This window comes from Solanum pennellii, chromosome 6, assembly GCF_001406875.1.
Source record: "Solanum pennellii chromosome 6, SPENNV200".
NCBI classification, from domain to species: Eukaryota; Viridiplantae; Streptophyta; class Magnoliopsida; order Solanales; family Solanaceae; genus Solanum; species Solanum pennellii.
In genome coordinates, this window is record NC_028642.1 from 30,660,138 (window position 1) to 30,680,654 (window position 20,517).

Consider the following 20,517-nt stretch of genomic DNA (forward strand, 5'->3'; position numbering starts at 1 on the left):
TAACTCATAATTTAAAAAATAAATGAAATATTATTACTTAATATTTAATTGATTAGGTTTTTATAATATTTTAGTTAACAATAAGGGCAAAGCTGTAATTCAACTTTAAAAACAGAACCTTCCCACTTATAATGATGATTCATATTAATTATGTTCATTGTTATGACTTTTTATAGAATATTTTCATTATAAAGTGATACTACAAACTTATACGTACTTTTAATAATTTTTGAAACTAATGGTATAAATCCTAATTTTTAAAAAATGTCAAATATTTATGTCAAAATCTATGATCAAATCGTAATAAAACTTCATCTAAAAATAACTTACCAAAAATATTAAATAATTATGATCAAACTCTATCTCAGTTAAATAAGAAAATATAAGAGTCGATTACAATTTTATGATATTTATAGTGCCAATAACACAAGTCACATATTTCGTCCTCAGCGATTCGATTGCTTCCGTATACAATACTAGAGTATTTCGTATCTTCCTTTTAGTGTAGGAATATTTTTTAGAAAATTTCATTTCTTTCTAGAACCTACGATCTATGTAAGTTGTAGAATATCTATTCTTTTTTATTTAGTTAGAATTTATAAGAAAAAATAAAACATATTTCTTCCATTTTATTTCCTTTTAGTTTTATCCCTAATTTTCATGCGATAATTATTGATATTGTGGTCGACATACCACCAATAATTACTGTTACTGATTTACGTCATTGCACCAAATTAAAGTTTATTAGTAAATATACTCCTCCATGAAATCTGTATTTATGAAGAACTACTAACTTTATCGATCAAGTTTTCGATGTCCTAGACAAATCAACACCTAGCTTCTCATTTTTAAACGTGAGATTTCATTTTTATTATTATTATTACTATTATTATTTTCTTAATTTGATTATTATCTTATTTATTGATGATATTATTTACTTTTTTATAAGACTACGTACACATCATTCTCTTTCAAATTTTATTAAAGATATGTTATTGTTTTGTACTTGTGTTTATGGGTATATCATTATCCAAATTAATAAGTAGCCCATTAGCCGATTTCCCTTTCAACGAGTACGTATATTCTTTTTCATTATAGCTATCAAATTATTATAATCTTGATCTAGAAACAATGAGCTACAACACTATTAGTAAAGATCAAATCCAAATGCATTAACAAAACGCTAAGTAGTTGTATAATATACTTGAAACAAACATGTCGTTGTAGTATAGTGGTAAGTATTCCCGCCTGTCACGCGGGTGACCCGTGTTCGATCCCCGGCAACGGCGAATTTTCTTTTATATTTTATTTTAATTTCTTATTACAAATTTCTCGTTATATTGGTGAGTATTTAATTTCCTTCTAAATGATGATCCTCTATTGCTTACTGTACTTTATATGTTAGTGGGGTAAGCATTTTAGCCACTGTTAATGTTTTATTATAATACGTCATCCGTCTCATTTTATGTGAGGTAGTTTGACTCGGAACGAAGTTTAATAAAATGGTTCAGAATGAATAATAGAAATTTGGTTGGCTGTAAATCAGTTCATTAAGGGTAAAATAGACACTTTATGGTTAAATTGTTACTTAATATAAAAACGTTTTATTTTTTTTTAGACTGACTAAAAAGAAAAGTAAGTCAACATATATTAGGACAAAGGGGAGTATATAATTGAAACAATCTTCAAGTGTTATGTTTTTTTTTCTAAAGTAAGCACCTCTTAATGATGGAAATGTTGATAATACTGAACATGCTTTTGACAAAGCACCTACAATATATTAACAATAGAGTATGTTTTAGTGCCTCTCCCACTATGACATTATGTTAAACATAAATTAACACATCATGGAACGGCAACAACAATTTATAGGAACAAAAAATAGTTACAATTACAATGAATAAGTACTTGTTATGTGTTCTCGGATATGGAAGCTATGAAATTGATTCCATGTGCAGAAGCAGCATCGGATGAGAGGAGCTGTTGTTTACAGATACAAAAATTGGGGAAAACCCCCAAATGTCTTTGTGCTGTTATGCTTTCAAATACTGCTAAGCTCTCTGGAGCTAATCCTGAAGTTGCGATGACTATTCCTAAACGTTGCAACCTTGCTAATCGTCCTGTTGGCTTCAAATGTGGACGTATGTTCTTAATTTTCGTAAAAATTGTTTATATCTATGATCTATATATATATGCTGATTGAATCTCATATTGTCCTGTTTTGCAGCTTACACACTACCTTGAAGAAAGAAGACTACTTGATGTGCTGTTATGTTATCTACTTATATGTTATTGTGAGCTTAACTTATAAATCAGAGATTATGTCATGTATGATTTCTGACTAGTGTAATAATATTTGGAGTTGTCTCTTGTTAAGATGATTCTGTTATCCTTTTTATTAGTGATTTGCAACTTCTCTATTAGAAAAATACTTTATGACTGCTACTAAGACAAATAGAAATTTCACTTAATAAATGAGTAGTCACTAATTTCATATATTGAACATCAACCACGTAAATGACTTTTTTGGCTTCATTTTTTTTTGGGGAAATTGCGCTCAATAACAAATACGCAAATCATATTAAATATTATTTAGGCAAATTTTAATTCGTAGCTATAGTTTCACCCAATCTAGTTATTAACTTGATTTGTATAATTTGTCTGATTTGTATAATTCGATTCCTGAATATATAAATTCAGAATTTCATATATGTTTACCCTAGCTATTTGTATATGATTTATGAAAAAATCATAATAAATTATTTCAAAAAAAACAAAAAATAAATAAAAAGGGGCAACTTTCACATATAGCAAATAAAAAATTCATATTTGTATGCTATAGCAAAATTTGCATAATTGCGCTCCATAGCAAACATAGAAACTGTATAATTCGCTATACATATACAGTTGAAGCAAATTGTATAAATGGAAGTGTATAAAACAAGAAAGAGAAAGACACTTGGGCAGAGAACTGTATAAAAACGAAGTGCATAAAACGAATTGTATTATTATAAGTGTATAGAATGATTATATACAATTTGAATTTGTATAAAATNAAAGAGAGAAACACAAAAGAGACTTGACAAGGAATATACAATTGAATCGAATTGTATAAAACGAGAAAGAGAGAAATTAGATACAATTTGAAAATTGTATAAAACGAGAAAAGAGAAAGGCATAAGAAACTGGGCAGGGGAGTATTTTTATTGTATAATTATAAGTGTATAGGACGAAAATATATGTACTTGCATGTGTATATACAATTTTCTCAATACAAACAGAAACGCAATTTATACATTTCGCTTCTGTTTGTATAAGTGAGAAAGGCGAGGGTGGCAAGCGAGATTCGGGAGAGTGGCGAGCGAGATCTGAAAAAGGGGAGAGAGGGGAACAAAAATATATGTATTTATATAATTTTCTCTGCTTTATACAATTAGAAACAATTTTTATACACTTGTGTTTGTATAAAAAGTGAGGAAGCGAGCGAGAGATTGGAGGAGAGTGGCGAGTGAGATATTTGGGAGAGAAGCGCCTGGCAATTTTTTGCAAACGTTTGCTATGGAGGACAATTAAATCATACCCTAGCTACTCCATTTATTTTAGGTTATTAGTTTGCTATACACAATTTTCCCAAAAAAAATTCTCTTTTTCTTAATAAATTTTTCTCTTTTTTTATGGGCTTTGCAAGGAAAAAACAAAATAAAATAAAAATGCGTCTGCCGGGAGTCGAACCCGGGTCTATTGCTTGGAAGGCAATTATCCTAACCGTTGGACTACAAACGCTGATATGTTTTTCTGAGCAGTCATTATTTATATATTGTTTATTAACCTTCGAGTTCTTTTAAATAGAATTTTAGTTTAGTTTAATTTTTATATTTTTGCTAATAATATGATTTTGTTCATCCCATAAATTCCTTCATATCACCATAACATGCGATCAGAAAAAATTTAGGTAATAGCCTAATTAATTATACTTCGTATGAGGTTGTTAAGTGTTCTGACCTGATTTAATTGGAGTTCGTAAAAAAAAAAAAGAAGAGAACTTTTGAAGTTGAAATCATGTTTTGACATGAATTTCACTTGAAAATCAAATTATAACAACTTTTTCATGTTATCCTGTTTTTTCAAACTTCAAACTTGAAATTGAAATAATGAATCAAATTTTTTAAATAATCTCCAAATAAATAAAAGCAAGTATGGTTCATGAAAACCAACATGAATTGTGGTGCATTGGTGGGAGCGTTTTACTCTTAAATAGAGGTCTCGATTCTCGAATTCGAGCCCTAATATAAACAAAATCCTGTTGAGAGCGCTATCCCTGAATGGGCTCTCCAGTGAACAAGTTGTAGATAGCCCTAGCCTACACTTGACTTGCCTCATTAAGCAACATATATAACAGTTCCTAGCATTCAACTTGATTTCAATATTCACTTGTTCTGCAGCTTTCAATTGAAGGTACTGCTAGAGACATTTTAAAGGTGAGCAACGCCGATTGAGTAGTACAATTGATGTGATGTGTTCTCACTCTCACTATCTTCTCAAGAAGAAGATGATGAAGAGGCATTAAAATGGGCTTCTATATATAGTTAAACCTCCAACGTATCTTCGTATAAGGAGAGGTGTATTAACTGAACAAGGACAGTCTAGAGAAGTTGATATAACTGATCTTAGAAAGACTCGTCGAAATTGCAGAGGAAGACAATGACAAGTTCTTGTTAAAGCTCAAACAATCATATTGATAGGTAAAATGCTCTCTCTATAATGTCATGTTCAACATTTCAGACTTAACATTCTGTCATATCAAATGTTTAAACGTACATTTGCTTATGAGCTTTGATAGACATCAAAATAAATTAATGGTCTTTTTTTTTATTAGTGTAAGTTTCTTATTACCTCAATGAGGTGTTTGTTGTCTTTTGCTTTTTGAATGATACAGAGTTGATCTTGATCTTCCAACAATACAAGTAGGGAGCTTCGATCAACTGAGTGTAGATGAAGAAACTTGTGTTGGCAATAGAGGTGTACCTACAATATTAAACTTCACAATTAACATCTTAGAGTTAGCTTAATCTGAACTTTTATCAAGCATAAATAGTATTGAAGATAGATGTCATTACTTCAGGCAATGTGCTGATCATGCTGTTTACCTTTGGCTGGCAAACTAGATGGAGTTGATAAAGTAAGAAACATAAGTCACATACAGACTAGAAATTTAATTCAGGCAATCTCGAATTTCATGTCGATAACTTTATGCATTCTTTCTGAGGTTTTCATGTGTCCAGGAGTGTGACATACAATGGTCATGGGATGGATGAGTTTGTACCACAAAGGGCATCTACTTATATAAGTCAAAAATGATCTTCAAATCGGAGAATTAACAGTCAGGGAGACACTAGCCTTCTCTTCAAGATGTCAAGGAGTTGGACCCAGATATGGTCAGAGACATTTTCTCATCTTATGAACTCTGATAATTAAGCAAGTTTCATCTCTAGAATTGGACTGCTGGACATTTTCTTAAAAAAAAAACTATGTGGACATGTTAGCTGAGGGTCTATCAGAGAGAAGGAAGCAAACATTAAGCCTGATCCTGATGTCGATATCTTTATGAAGGTAAAGACGTCTCAATGAATATTCAGTCTTACTCTTTGTCAATTTTGATGAGAAATGACTCGAATATTGGTTTTTTGTCCAACAGGCAGGGCAGGATGCTAGTGTTGTAACAAACTATATTCTCAAGGTAAGAGTCATTTCCTGAATTACAAGTTCAATGAAGAAATGTTTCCTGCAATACAAAGTTTCATTCTGCAAATTTTGCAGATATTGAGACTTGACATCTGTGCTGATACCCTCGTCGGAGATGAAATGTTTCGAGGCATTTCAGACGGAGAGTAAGCGAGTTACTGCAAGTTAGAGCAAAACCTGATGATCCAGAACCCAGCCGTAGTAATTAATGGTTGAGGGAATAAAAATGATGATAACATATCGTACAGGGGAGATGACGGTTGGACCAGTTATATCACTATTCACAGATGAGATTTCAACTGTCTTAGACAGTTCAACAACATTTCAGATAATGAATTCAATCAGGCAATCAATCTACACTCTTTAAGGAACTACTATGATCTCACTCTTGCAGCCTGCACGAGAAACTTATAACTTAGTCGGTGACATAGTTCTTCTATCAGATGGACCAATTGCTTACCAAGGCTCACGTGAAAACATCTTAGAGTTCTTTGAGTACATGGGATTCAGATGTCCTGAGAGGAAACGAGAAGCTGATTTCTTACTAGAAGTAAGCCTCATTCACAGCTGAGTTTGTTTAGTATTCCCAATCGCGGAACATTTCAGGTTTCTGATGAAGTCTTTTTGTGTTAATATCAGGTGACATCACGGAAGGATCAAGAGCAATACTAAGCTAATCGAGATGAACCTTATAAGTTTGTAATTGTCAGACAAGTTCCAGTCTTTTCACATTGGACAGAAGCTAGGGGATGAGCTTGGTGTTCCTTTTGACAAATCCAAGAGCCACCCTGCTGCTCTAACCACACAAAGGTATATTGTAAGCAAGAAGGAATTACTGAAAGCTTGCTCAGCGAGAGAATTCCTTCATATGAAGAGGAATACATTCATCTGTATATTCAAGATAGTATACAAGTGAGTAACATTTCAAAGGATTGAAAAAAATTTACCCTTTAAAGCTGTTGAATGCTAATCTTGAGGTAAACAAAATATTCTGTTCTACTTTCCAGCTTATCATAATGGCTTTCATAATAACGACACTAGTCCTACGAACGGAGGTGCACAAGAATAAAGCAAGGGATGGGGGTGTTTACTTGGGTGCACTGTTGCTGCAATGATGATTATGTTCAATGGATACTCAGTATTGTGAAGCTTCCAGTCTTCTATAGACAAGGTGAATTTCTCTTCTTTTCTGCTTGGGCATATCAGTGTTATCAAAGGCGTGCTTAAGCCCTGAAGCGAGCCTCAAAACGTGTTGAGTGCCTTCGCCTCACTTTATGTGCGCTTCAGTGTCGTCATCAAGGTTCTAAGACAAACTTTTCTTTACCAATGAGCTTTATGAAGATTGCGACACTAAACAATTGATATTTCACTTTACCATCTCTTTTTCCAATTTCTTTTGTCATAAATTTGTCATTCTTGCTTATAATTATTAGTCTTGGACTAAGCATATACATTTGTACTTTTTTCTCCCTTTGGGCCTTTTTTCATTAAAGCTCATGCTTTATTTGCACTTAAAGCCCCTAAGGACCTTAGAGCTTTCTTGTGTTTTTCACCTTTGATAACACTGGTGCATATACTCTACCTACATGAATTCTTAAGATGCCAATCACACTTGCAGAAGTTTGTATTTGGCTGTGCATGACTCATTATGTAGTAGGATTTGATGCAGATAGTGGGAGGTAAAAATCAGTTTTTTTCATTCATACGCGACAATGTTTTCAGTTCCCAATCTGATGGAGATGGATTCACAATTTGCAAGTTTTTCAAACAGATATTTCTTCTTATATCTGTTGACTAGATGGCCTCAGCACTATTTTGCTTATTGGCAGCTCTTGGAAGAAATCTAATAGTTGCAAACACACTCGGATCATTTGCACTACTTACAGTTATGGTTATGGGTGGATTCATTGTATCTAGAGGTAACATTTCAAGCAGTGTTGAGAAACTGCAAGTACAATATACAACTTATATGTTCACCCTGTCAGAATGGTGGATATGGGGCTACTTGTTTTTGCCTTTGATATATTCACAAAATGCCATTGCTGTCAATGAATTTCTCGGGAAGAGTTGGGCGCATGTAAGTAAGAGACTATGAACTTCTATTAAAACGAAAAAAGAAAAGCTGTCGAGGCTGCATCACTGAAAGCTCACCTTTTCTTTGGTTTGTAGGTTCCTCCAAACCCCACAGATACCTTAGGTGAAACACTCTTAAAATTGTGTGGACTCTTTCCATCAGCGAGCTGGTATTAGTTAGGAGTAGGAGCTCTTCTTGGATATGTTTTGCTCTTCAATTTCCTTTTTTGAGTGGCCCTAACTTATCTCAACCGTAAGGATTCAGAAACCCGTGTTATGCAACTTATTCTCTATACCATCTATAATAGGAATACACATTGACTATGTGGGAGAGCTATTTGTGCAGCTTTTGGGAAACCTCAGCCAATTCTATCTAAAGAAACTGTGACAGACAAGGATAGCCAACACAAGGGGTGAGGCTACTGAATTATCAACAGGAGAAAGGAGATCTTTTGATATAGTTTACAAAAAGGCAGGAGGAAATTAAGTTCTACGAAGTGCATCTTCCAGGTTTATGTCCTCAAGAGTAGGAAGCATCAACGAGGCCGATACAAACACGAACAGGAAAAGAGGAACGATTCTTCCTTTTGATCCCCTTTAAGTTGCAATATTACTCATTGGAAAATTTACAGTGATATACCTGTTTGAAACTACTTCTAAAGCGAATGCTGCAGATAATAAAAGCTCTGCTTGTTTTGATCTGGTCTCCTATCCTGCACAAAATAAAAGTAGTGTTGTGACTCCAAGAAATGAAAGATCAGGTTTACTGAGGATCGGCTTGAACTCTTGAAAGGTGTAAGTGGTGCTTTTAGGCCTGGAGTTTTGACAGCTCTTATGGGTGTTACTGGAGCTGGTAAGACCACCATGATAGATGTCTTAGCCGGAAGGAAAACTGGTGGACATATAGAAGGAAGCATCACCTATATCAGGGTACCCCATGAAGCAAGAAACATTTGCTTGAATAGCAGGATACTGTGAGCAAACTGACATTCATTCACCACATGTGACAGTATATGAATCCTTGCAATATTCTGCTTGGCTTCAGTTGCCTCAGGAAGTTGACAGTGCAACTAGAAGAGTAAATTTAAGAAATAAGAAAAACCACTCAGGTAATGCTTATAGAAACTAGCTCCTAAACTAGATATTGATGCTGCAGATGTATATTGAAGAGGTCATGGAGCTTGTAGAGTTAACCCCATGAAGATAATTAGTAGTTGGCTTGCCTGGAGTGAATGGTCTATCAACTGAATAGCGAAAGAGACTTACAATTGCAGTTGAGCTTGTTTCCAGTCCTTCCACAAGATTCATGGATGAACCAATCTCAGCACGAAATGCTACGGCAGCTTCAATAGTGATGAGGATAGTGGAAATGAAGTAGATACTGGTCGAACAGTGGTATGCAACCATTCATCAGCCAAGCATCGACATATTTGATGCTTTTGATGAGGTGAAAACATTTTCTTTGTTTAATTTTTATTTAGAGACAAACAACCTAATTCATCTACAACTAACTGCAGCTGCTACTTCTAAAATGGGAGGTGAAGAAACATATGTCGTTCCATTAGGACACCATTCTTTTCAGCTTATTAAGTATATCGAGGTGAGAAAATGTAGATAAGATAATTGACATCATAATGCTGGCTAGGTACTAAAACTAATGGCTCTTTAATTTTGGCCTAGGGGAATTGATGGAGTACCTTAGACAAAAGAAGGTTATAATCCTGCAACATGGATGTTGAAGATCACTACTGCAGCACAAGAAGGGAACTTCTTGGAATCGACTCTGCAGAATTGTACAAGAACTCAGAGTTGTATAAGTATGAAATTCTTTTTGAAATGAAATCAAACTTTAGTTGAAACTGAACAGAACTTGACATGTTTAATCATGATTCTAAAGTAGACTCGTTTACCACATAATTCAGGAGAAACAAAGCATTAATCAAGGAACTAAGTGTGCTAGCCCCAGGGTCAAAAGATTTATACTTCCCTACAAAGTATTCTCAGTCTTTTTTCACACAATGCATAGCTTACCTCTGGAAACAGCACTGATCAGTGACCATACTGGAGAAATCCTCCATACACAGCAGTCATGTTTCTGTTTACAATCTTCGTTGCTCTGATGTTTGGAACAATATTCTGGCATCTTGGCTCCAAGGGGTAAAGAGGGAAAAAATAAAAAGGTACACTACAAGAACTGCTCCTGATTTTGAAGACATTTGTTTCTCTTAGTTTCAGGTCTAATGTCTTGCTTGCACCAAATTTCAGTGGGAAGGCAACAAGGTCTTTTCAATGCCATAGGTTCTATGTATGCTGCTGTTATGTTTCTTAGTGTGCAAAATTCTTCAACAGTTCAGCCAATCATCTCCATTGACAGGACAGTTTTCTAGAGGAAAAGAGAAGCTGGGATGTATTCAGCTCTACCTTATGCTTTTGGGAAGGTACAGATTCATATTCCTTGATGGATTGGCACTGATTCCTTCAAAATCTTGGAAACCTTCTGATGCCTAAAGGACAAACTGTCATGTCCTGCAGTTGCGGAAGTATCTTATATTAAGAGGTGTCATTTAGCCATACACCGCTTGAAAATAATACAAAGTAAAAATCAATTTGTGACAGAAAGTAAACACTACATTTGCAAGGCGAACCTTTACATATAGATGGGAACTTCTTGTTGAAAATTTTGTGTACTCCACTGATGTTCTGTGTGCTCCACTGATATCATGGAATAATTGAGCTCCTTTACCTACTCATCCGGACAGTGATATATGGAGTCATAGTATATGCCATGATAGGATATGAGTGGACTGTTACCAAGTTCTTTTGCTATCTCTTCTTCATGTACTTCACCTTGCTATATTTTACGTTTTCTGGGAAGTAAGCATATGACAGAAGTTCCCTTTTTTCTTTTCAACATTTTTTCCCTGCTCAATTTAATAATGGAAAACTTTATCTCATATGCATTTATTTACTCTGTATACAAACATAAACATTTGAACTTCTCTGGATATTGAATATGGAAACTTAAAGCGCAACGTCAGCTAACAAACAAATACAAAAAATTTTAGAAACTATATGTGTATATATATATATATATATATATATAAGAAAATGATAAAATAAATAAACCACTTAAAAGAACACATAACTTTCTAGCTCAATAAGACCAAAGGAAAGTTCAAATTCCTACATGGTCATTCTCAGTATAATCTGTAGTCTAATGAAACTCAGCTGTAGATTCCCATACACAAGAAGATATTATCATTCGAAGTGTGACAATCATTCAGAATCCATATAGTGAATTTCAAAAGCTCCAGCATGAACATAGCAAAAGCATACAAACTCGCACGCAATGCGGTTTCAGTTATCAATTGAAATATATACATGGGATTATTCAAAAAAAACACAAAAAAAAGCATCTCATAAGGTACTGCCAACTGGATGATAGACTTAAGTTCTTCAATTCACTACCGCAACATCCGATCGAAGACATATGAGTCCACTGGAGCATCTCCTGCAATCTGAAGTGATGAGACAGCCTGTGCTGCAAGAAGATCAGCAGAAATTCTTTGAACCTCCCAATTCCCATCATCAAACCATTGATGGTGAACATTCCCTACCCAAGGTACAGAAGACACCATCCATGCGGTATTTTCCTGCTCATTCCACATGCATCCATCCCCGTTGGGACCAGACACCCACCGTGTTCCTTCAACTGAATATATTGAGAGGTCTTGATGAGGAAGTATTGCTCTTTCTCCACCCATCAAAAGGTCAAAATTTCTAGCAAGATCCCATTGGTTGACTTCTTTATCCTTCTTAAGCAAAAGCTCACATGAATCATCTGATTCTTCACCTACCAAGACATGCAGAGCAACTGCCTCGGCAATCGCAGCACCTTCTTCATCAAGCTTTTGCTGTTCTTCTTTCTTTTTCTGTTTCTTCTTTTCCAATTCTGAGCGAATGGCAGCTGAAGTAGCCAAGGCTTTCTCTAAGCGCCTCTTTTTTTTCTCAGCCTGTTTAATTCGATCCATCTCATCCTTTACTTGCTTCTTCTTTCCTTTTCTAACAGCAGGCGAAGCTTTAGCACATTCCATCTTATTGACAAATTTTGAGATCTATTGCCCCTAGACCTTCTCAAATTTCCTTTTGTTTCAAGTTTCTTTAAGAGGTATACATTATATCTACAACTATTTATTTTTCATTCCTTTAATATCCTGTTATTAATAATACTATAGCGAAAACTAATGATTCCAAATATGAAAAACTATTATGAAACCAGTATACTAAAATTATACCTACACCCACTCAGGTATGCTGGAATACCTCATTGTGCGCACAATACAATCCCAAACAGAAACAACGGGAGAATGAAGAAGAGAAGACTGGTAAGCATTCACAAGCCTGTCTCTCACCATTTTTCCCGATTTCCCACAACCCTTGCATTTATCCATACCCCAGCAAGGCAGCAAATACCAAACTAATATCGTGACTGAAATTTGATAAAGTATCCGTCCCACTCTTTTTCAAACGACTCCCATGGCCTACCCTCCTACAAGCAGACAAAAGAAACTTAGTATGTAAACATAAACTGTATTAGAACGACAATATTTTCACAACACAATTAATAAAGTCTATACCACATCATATGTCTCACAAAAAGAACCACACAAGTGAAATATCATCAAGACGCGTGAACCTTCATAAGCAAGATGCTTTGCAACACTCTTTTTTTTTGATAATGCGATAGATGCTTTACAGCAATTAACTTGCTTATCACGAGAACTCTTTAACTAGATATAACTAACATCCCCTCAACCACCAGAACAACAGAGAGAAAGATAGGACATGAAAGCTTAGTAGCAACATTAACAAGTGATTCTTTCTTGGGTGGAACAAGTGCAGGTAGTCAACCAAACCCAGCCATTTGAGTATATTTCCAAATTGACGGCGCGGATTAACATTCCCCCAAGATATGTAGCTTAACAAAGCATTAAAATCCATATACAACCAAGGAATCTGGGTAAAATGCACACAAAATATCCTTAATACTCCAATTAATTCACTTTAATCATTTGCAGGGACTAAATCCTCCATAATTCCACTGTTCAATGTAGAGAATACCGGGAATTTCATGAGCTTTGGTATCAGCTAACTATGTTTAAATCTCATCAGGCATTATAATTAAACCCTTTCAGTGAAAAAGAAAGGAAAACCCACTCCTACTTTTAACTTAGTTGTTTTATAAAACAACAATTTATTCACTCGTTCTGGAGTAAGCACTGAAGCGCGGTTTGGAAAAATCCCAAACTTTCCTGTTTTCTTTATAAGAGAAAAGACCCAATTTGTTTTCACACAACAATAAGCTAGCAACCAGTAGCTGGATTAGTACTATCCTTTCCAAAATGAGTTAGCTAGCCATATGTAGCTAAATCAATCAAAAATCTCTAATTGTTCCACAAATAATTAGATATCACACATTTTCCTAAAAGAAAAAAAAGAGGCCTGGGGCTCAGTAAGTAACTTGAGAAAAAACTGATTGTTTCATCACAGCATAAGTTAGTATTCGCAGTTGGAACTAGCACACTGTTTTCCCAATCAAGAACACCATTAGTGAGCGGGGCAAGGAAGTAATTGAAGAAACCCCAATTTCACAAAATTGAGATCATCTTAAGATGCTACTGGAGATCCAATTCAACATCAATAATCATACATAAACAACAAAAATAAGAAAAACCCAAATTCAATTTAGTTCATATCCAAATTAAAAATGTAATTTTGATAATCCTACTCGACCCACATCCAAAAGCCTCAATTTTCACCAAAACCAACCACTTTTACACGATAATATGACCAGATCGAACATACCCACGAGCCACACAGATCTTAATTCAACATAAATCGTAGATACTCTATAAAAAAAATTTAAAAAAAAAAACAGACCTGTCGGAGATAGCAGCCACCAACCAAAAACTCTGCCAGCGCAGGTACAACAGAAATAAAGAGACGATGATATATATATAGATCTAATGGTAAGGCACTCAAAATACAACAGAAAGGATGAAGAAGAAAAAAAAAGCTCTATAAGAAATGAAAGTGAAATTTCAGGAGAAGTGGTAGCATGAAATTGCTAAGAGAAGAAAGAAGGGTAAAAGCGTAAATATAGATAACGAAGGATGGACACGTGGAAGATAATGTATGGTTAATTTAGAATTGTGACCTTTCTGGTGAAGAATGGACACATGGAAAAACAGCTATTATGAACTGTATCACCGTGCAGAGTGAATAGATTTTCTCCTTCTATTCGAGCTTTCAATATGAAAAAAATCTATAAAGAAAATTTTTGAATGAAATCATACTTGTTGTAAATTTAAAATAAATAATTTTAATATAAATATTGATTATTGAATGAGAGAAAAAAAATCGATAATGAAGCATATGAAATCTGAGCCGTTGGATTTTGCTGATTTTTCTTAAATGGGACCTATACAAGAAAATTATTGTATGTTCATCTTATCTTAGTAGTATTTGTTAAGTAATTTGTGTTTGATTTGAATTTGGAAACATTGCACTTACACATTCTGTTAGTGTTTAAAGCAAAATAGACAAGTCAGAGAGTGCAAGAGAAAAAAGAATTTTCCAACACATTCTAGTAATGACGGTCAAGATGAACAATACAAAATTACAAATTTTCTATGCAAGTCTATAAAAGTTGTAGAGAACAATAATAACATTTGCTAACTACTAACTAGTAAGATTAGATTTGCATCATCTTACCGAAACCAAGATCCAAATATTATTGTAGTTATTCCTCTTTTTTATAGCTTAAAGTCTTATCCCCTTTACCACAATTTCGTGTCTTCTCTATTATTTCTTATTTTCTTCAACCCCCTTCTCGAACTCGAAATAGCTTAACTATCTTAATTCATTATCTCTATTTTACCTCTTCATTATCACAAAAATAATAACTTCATTTTTCATCCACTCATATTCTACAATTTTTAGAACTCATCTTTCATAATAATTCAGTCAGTGTTTTAATAATTATTTAGTTAAATATTTTACAAACATCTACCAACAATAATCATGCAACCACCATTAAGATGAAAAACTTCACAATAACACAAAAAATCGATCATTAATTAATTATACATTATATATATATATATATAATTTATTATATATTCAATATATACTCATCAAGCATACAACGATGATATTAAAGATATAGTTTGAATACAATCATCTCTTCATTCACCACAAAACATCATTATTCAAAAAGAAATTATAAACATGATGTTTACCTTTTACACCATTGTGAAATCGTAGTGTCTATTTAAAAAGTGTTTTTAAGAATTAGCTTGTCATAGATGATAGTTAATATATGAACACGTAGTTTTAGATGATTGGCAGATTATTATGCTAATGAGTCAACTCCAAAAATAGTTAAATAATCCTTGTTTTTCAACAAATAATGTCATTGGATGGAATGAGAAGGTTTAAATGTGAAAACGGCCTTTGTTGGTGTCAAAAGTTCTTTAATTTTATTCTACTTTTTGGTAACAAGCTAGAGTCATGGAACTAATAAATAATAAATACTGTATAGTATTTGTCATAGCTTGTGTTGTATTTGGCACTTGTTGGTTAGATAATGGAGAAATGAGGAGGATACCATATCAAACATTATACTAACTAATACTTGCTCCATTTATTTTCCAACCTTTTTTGGCAAAGCCAAATTCTTTTCTTCTTTCTTTTTTATTTTTTTCTTAAAAGAGAGGTATGCCCAATTGAAGCCTAATTTCTTAACTGCTTACCAAAAGTTTTAGTCAGTTGTCATGCTTGAGTTTTAACATCGTGCGGATTACTGTTCAAGAAAGATTAAAATAATATTAATGATAGGGTCATGACATACACATGGTATGATGTTTATTTGTTTTTTTATAATAGATCCGCACGATTTTTATAAGGAAGTAGAAAAATTAAAATTATATATATATCGTATACATAAAAAAAAAGTTATCAATATAATATAACTTTTTATAAAAAAAATAAAATTGAATGAGCAACATGAAAAGTTTTCGAAATACCTTAATTTTAAATGGAGATGGTGAGTGAGATGTTAGGAGAGAAATCTAGAAAATTAGTGTAACTTTAAGATTCCCCATTTTAAGGCAATTGATAAAAATGCTACATAAGTGATGTTACACTTGAACCAATATCAAACATAAACTTTGCCACCGCCAATATATGATTTTGATGTAGATATTTATTTTCTAAAGCCTTTTGTACCAAAATGATACCTTAAAAAAGAAAAAGACATACCATCGCATGAAGGAATGACAAGTCTAGTGTGTCTTATCAACAAAAATTACACCTAATAGTGAGAAGAAAAATAGATATTCGTTTAGTTAAAGTACGTGTAATGACCAAACTCCAATAAGCTAGTTATCATCAAATCCCACACGCAAATTGCAAGTGACACCTCGATAGGGGTGACAATTGGGTGGATTGAATCAAATTTGAACGAGTCAAAATAAATTAATATAACAATCAGATCAAGACTTAATTTAACCTAACCAAAAATTTGTTTGGGTCAAAATGAGTTAAGTAATGAATTATATTATGGGTCAAGACTCAAGTCAACTCAATTTTTACTTAATTGTTTTATTTGTTTTTCAAAACTATTTTAGTTCCCAATAAAAGAATTTTTGTTTATTATTGCTATAGAGGACATATTAAATTGAAAAAAGAATTTTTTTTAAAAATATTTCATGAGTTAATTCAAATTACATATCAACACAATTTTTAATGGACAGAAATGAATTGAATTGGAATATATTGAGTTAATGAATGGATGAATCAAACAAATCACCTAACTTAACCAATTAGGTGAGTTAGTACTCGATTTTGCCACCCCTACGCCAAATGAAGCACGTTCAATAATTGCAAATTCCACCAATTTCTAATGAGGAGCCAATAACACACGTCAAATTCAATTAAAAATAATTGACCTTAATTTGACTCAATTAGTTATACTCACTCTTTCTCCATCTCAATTTTGCTATTCTAACTATCGAGTTCAAATTCACCTAACTTGATCATTCTATTTCTTGATTTGACGCTAAAATTTAATTACATGACAAGTTAATTTTTACGTTTATTGAAATATCAATTCTGCAGAGAACATCAAACATCCCTTTTTTCTTTTTAGCCTTGGGACTTTGTAACAAAATATTGGGTTAGAGAGAGAGATGGCAGATGTGTAGCTTCTAATCCTATATAATATAAACATAAAATACCAATACAATCTAAATTTTTTTTTCTTACTGAATAAGAGCCTACATAAAAACAAATTCATTTCATCAAGAGAGCTACACATCAAAAATCACCCTTCCTCATTGATAAGAAGTGTAAAATGACTTTCTGTGTTTATGAACAATCGTTCATGATCCTTTTGAAAGTCTCGTCCTTCGGTTCACTTCCTTTTCCAACTCTTCCGTCCCTCCTACTTCTTCCAGTTCCTGCATTAATAGTATTTCCTCTTATGTTTACATTAGAAACAATGTTATGTGTAACTTTAAAGTTGTTATTAACATGAAGGATCTCGAGTAAAGGCACCTTAGGTCCGAAGAACAAGCCATATGGGACACCATTGAACTTCTCTGAGTGATGAAGCTGCAAATTCAAAAATCAAAGGAATGCATTAGAAAACTACCAGGCAATCTAACATTAATCGTACTACTTCACAGTCGCGCTAAATGTGATTAAATTACCGAATGAGCAGCAGCCACCTTCCTAAGATAAGGTACATTGGCTACAGGTCCAACTGGGAATCTCTTGTGAACCAAACCATCGTGAACAAACATGTATGCCATTCCAAATACTGTGATCCCTAGCCCCTGCATAACCGGAGATCATTTCATCAAAATTTAACATGTTGGACACACTAATCTTAATCGAGCAAGATCAATTACATGTTCCATTGAACTAATTGATTGCAACGTTTGATGGAAACCATAGTTAACTAAGAAAGAAAGTTCAATGAGAACATACAGCACCGAAGCATAGTCCGGGAATGAGGCCTTTATGGAAGAAACCATAGTTGAGGAGGGCTATTGCTGGAACAGCGTTTGTTATGGCGAAAACGTCGTTCAGCTCAAAAGGTCCTTCTCTTGGTTTGTGGTGTGACTGCAACCATATATGAAGTTATTTACACCAAGAATTGAAATAAAGCATTTGATTTAAGCGCAGCACACAAACCTCATGCATGTGCCATAGTGAAGCATGCCACAGTGCTTTGTGTGCCCATCTCGCCCAAAACTCCATTCCTACCTGAAATTGCAAATTCAAACACTTTCAAAATCAGTTGTGCTACTTCTAGCACACAATGAAGATAGCAAAAGGAACTTACAGCAGCACCAACAGAGAGAGCAAATGTACCCAACATTTCGGTTACAGGAACTTCTCCTCCCTATACCCAAACCCAAAAATAAAATCAGTCTCGAAAAGAGGAGTAAAGTGCGAATTATCAAGTGTTCATGTACCTCCATTTGCCACGAAAATCTGTAATAAACAGCCATAACAGCCATAGAAGTAATCCCAAAACTAGACATTATAGCAGCCACAAGATAAGTAAACCTTTCCGATTTCTTCCTAGCCAGTTTTTCCGCCAAGCGAGTAGCTAAGATCTGTTCCTCAATCTTCTTTTCAAAATCCTCAGCCTCATCGTCAAATTGAGGTTTCAGCTTCTCATCCTCGAGAACAAAGCAAACAGTGAAACTGGGTTTTCTTCTAGACCTCAAAATTGGGCCTAGATTAAGAGAAAAAGGAGAAACACGTGAGGTTGTCGAAGTGGGTTTTGGGCCAAGAAACGGAGTATGACGGAAATAAATAGTTCCTGAGGTATAGGAGGCGGAAATTCTGGCGGCGGCAGCCATTGATGGTGGAGATGACCAATCTAGACTCTCAGAGAGGGTGATGGCAGTTAAAGGAAGGGCAATTTAAGGAAATGTGTGAGTGAGAGCGAAAGTGGAAGAAAATGCACTACAGCCACAAGTTCAGTTTGTGGAGGGACTCATTTTTTAGGTGCTAAAACATTTTAGCCATTGGGAGAGAATAGGCTTTTTCGTCCTAACTTTCATAAAAAATTACACTATTGCCCCACTTACTATCTTTTTTTTCAACAAAATTGTGGGTGAGGTAGGTGAAAGAGGAGTCTGAACCTTAATCATCGATCTATTATTTTATTCTTTCATTTTTAGAATTAAACTGACATTTTATTCAAATTCAAAATTTGGGCAAAGTACATTTGAGCTTCCTGATTTCTTCCCTGAAGGATAGAAATGTCAATCTTTAATATATTTTGATATGTGGTAAATGCACAGCATAATTTCAGTCAAGAGGGCATTTGCTTTCGATATTTGAAGGCAACAATTTCAGGCATCCCTAGCTCATTAAGCATATGACTAATCGATAATTATTAATGATTTCAACTTCTTTGCGAGTATGTTACTATCTTTCTTTTGAATTGAAGATGAATTTATTTTTACAGTTTTTTATTTTGATCATTATAAATATATCACCCAAAACATAAAAAGCGTGATGACTTAAAGTCATCCAGTCAATCAGCTCTACTTAAGTTAACTATGTTTTTGATACTATCATATAACCTTTGACTTGAGTAGGAAGATTATTAAATATTAAGTATTTTTTAGTCGAGTTAAAGTATAGCTCTTAATTTGTATGTTACTTAATTAGCCTCTCTAAAGTATATTATTGAATATGAATTTGATATTTGATTAAACATATATATATATATTTGATCTTTGCTAACTTCAGTAAACATCCTTTGATTAGTCATTTATGAAAATTGAATTCAAGTAGGGTGGCGAATGAGATGATGGCTTCAAATTAGATGGAGAAAACATTTGAATTTTCTGGTGGGACATTTTGGTAATTAAATTAGAAAAGGAAGATGGAAAAGGACAGATGGCAGCAAAGCAGAAGAGAAATATGAGGTGGATGAGCTCTTCCAGGATTGCGGACAGTGAATCAACATCCAACCAAAAGCAAACCCTACTCAATTTCTCGATTTCCTAAGCATTTCATTTTTTACTTTATATCAAATTATTTTTTATTTAAAAAAAAAGGATAAAACTATCATTAAAATATTTTACGATTTTAAACACTATCACGTAAAAAATTGAAATAAAAAGAACTAAGAGATATTTTTTAAAATGTTGTTTAAAAGTTAATTACTTAGAAACACACAAGTTTTTAATATAAGGAATCTGTGATTTACATATGTTAAACAATTATAAAAGTCTTACATCGATGAATAACGAGATGGGATAGATTCCTTACGAGGCTTGGACAATCCTCCTCCCTTTGAGCTAGCTTTTTGGGTGTGAGTTAGGCTTAAGACCTAGTTTCACATGATATCAGAGCAGGGCCCATCTCACCTGATGTTGGAGCCCCCAAAATCAAAATTGCTCATGCACTAGATGCGAAGCACTGAGCGTGAGGTGTGGTGTTAAAGAATGACAAAAGTTCCACATCGATGATTAATGAGATGTGTGGACTCCTTATAAGACTTGCACAATCCTCCTCCCTTTGAGCTAGTTTTTAGGGTGTGAATTAAGCCTAAAACCTAATTCCCCAACATGAGCATTTTCTATATGTAATTTGTTATATATATATATA

At 33.8% G+C, this 20,517-nt stretch overlaps 3 protein-coding genes, 1 long non-coding RNA gene, 2 other non-coding genes and 1 pseudogene across 7 annotated transcripts; 4 read left to right on the top strand and 3 right to left on the bottom strand.

Moving 5' to 3' along the window:
- Nucleotides 1-1,217: 1,217 nt before the first annotated feature.
- TRNAD-GUC lies at nucleotides 1,218-1,289 on the top strand. Its single transcript has one exon. It is a non-coding gene; the product is annotated as a tRNA-Asp (tRNA).
- A 608-nt stretch (nucleotides 1,290-1,897) lies between these two features.
- On the top strand, nucleotides 1,898-2,401 carry LOC107022895. Its single transcript, XM_015223471.2, has 2 exons — nucleotides 1,898-2,141; nucleotides 2,228-2,401. Exons 1-2 carry the CDS (start codon nucleotides 1,928-1,930, stop codon nucleotides 2,242-2,244), a joined length of 231 nt encoding a protein of 76 aa, XP_015078957.1. The 5' UTR covers nucleotides 1,898-1,927; the 3' UTR covers nucleotides 2,245-2,401.
- A 1,310-nt stretch (nucleotides 2,402-3,711) lies between these two features.
- TRNAG-UCC lies at nucleotides 3,712-3,783 on the bottom strand. Its single transcript has one exon. It is a non-coding gene; the product is annotated as a tRNA-Gly (tRNA).
- Nucleotides 3,784-4,184: 401 nt separating this feature from the next.
- LOC114077564 lies at nucleotides 4,185-5,172 on the top strand. Its single transcript, XR_003578894.1, has 3 exons — nucleotides 4,185-4,742; nucleotides 4,937-5,019; nucleotides 5,123-5,172. It is a non-coding gene; the product is annotated as an uncharacterized LOC114077564 (long non-coding RNA).
- A 124-nt stretch (nucleotides 5,173-5,296) lies between these two features.
- LOC107022254 lies at nucleotides 5,297-10,726 on the top strand (annotated as a pseudogene).
- A 302-nt stretch (nucleotides 10,727-11,028) lies between these two features.
- LOC107023344 lies at nucleotides 11,029-14,150 on the bottom strand. Its single transcript, XM_015224009.2, has 2 exons — nucleotides 13,756-14,150; nucleotides 11,029-12,364 (listed from the first exon to the last, which is right to left on the bottom strand). The coding sequence occupies exon 2, from the start codon at nucleotides 11,907-11,909 to the stop codon at nucleotides 11,280-11,282; it is 630 nt and encodes a 209-aa protein (XP_015079495.1). The 5' UTR covers nucleotides 11,910-12,364; nucleotides 13,756-14,150; the 3' UTR covers nucleotides 11,029-11,279.
- Nucleotides 14,151-17,076: 2,926 nt separating this feature from the next.
- LOC107023761 (beta-carotene hydroxylase 2, chloroplastic) lies at nucleotides 17,077-18,912 on the bottom strand. 2 transcript variants are annotated; one of them, XM_015224557.2, is made up of 7 exons: nucleotides 18,360-18,782; nucleotides 18,227-18,286; nucleotides 18,076-18,147; nucleotides 17,869-18,003; nucleotides 17,589-17,714; nucleotides 17,434-17,490; nucleotides 17,077-17,336 (listed from the first exon to the last, which is right to left on the bottom strand). In XM_015224557.2, exons 1-7 carry the CDS (start codon nucleotides 18,750-18,752, stop codon nucleotides 17,259-17,261), a joined length of 921 nt encoding a protein of 306 aa, XP_015080043.1. In that variant the 5' UTR covers nucleotides 18,753-18,782; the 3' UTR covers nucleotides 17,077-17,258. The 2 variants fall into 2 exon arrangements, with proteins under 2 accessions (XP_015080043.1, XP_015080044.1); XM_015224558.1 differs by lacking the exon at nucleotides 18,227-18,286 and having other exon boundaries at nucleotides 18,360-18,912.
- Between the last annotated feature and the right edge of the window lie 1,605 nt (nucleotides 18,913-20,517).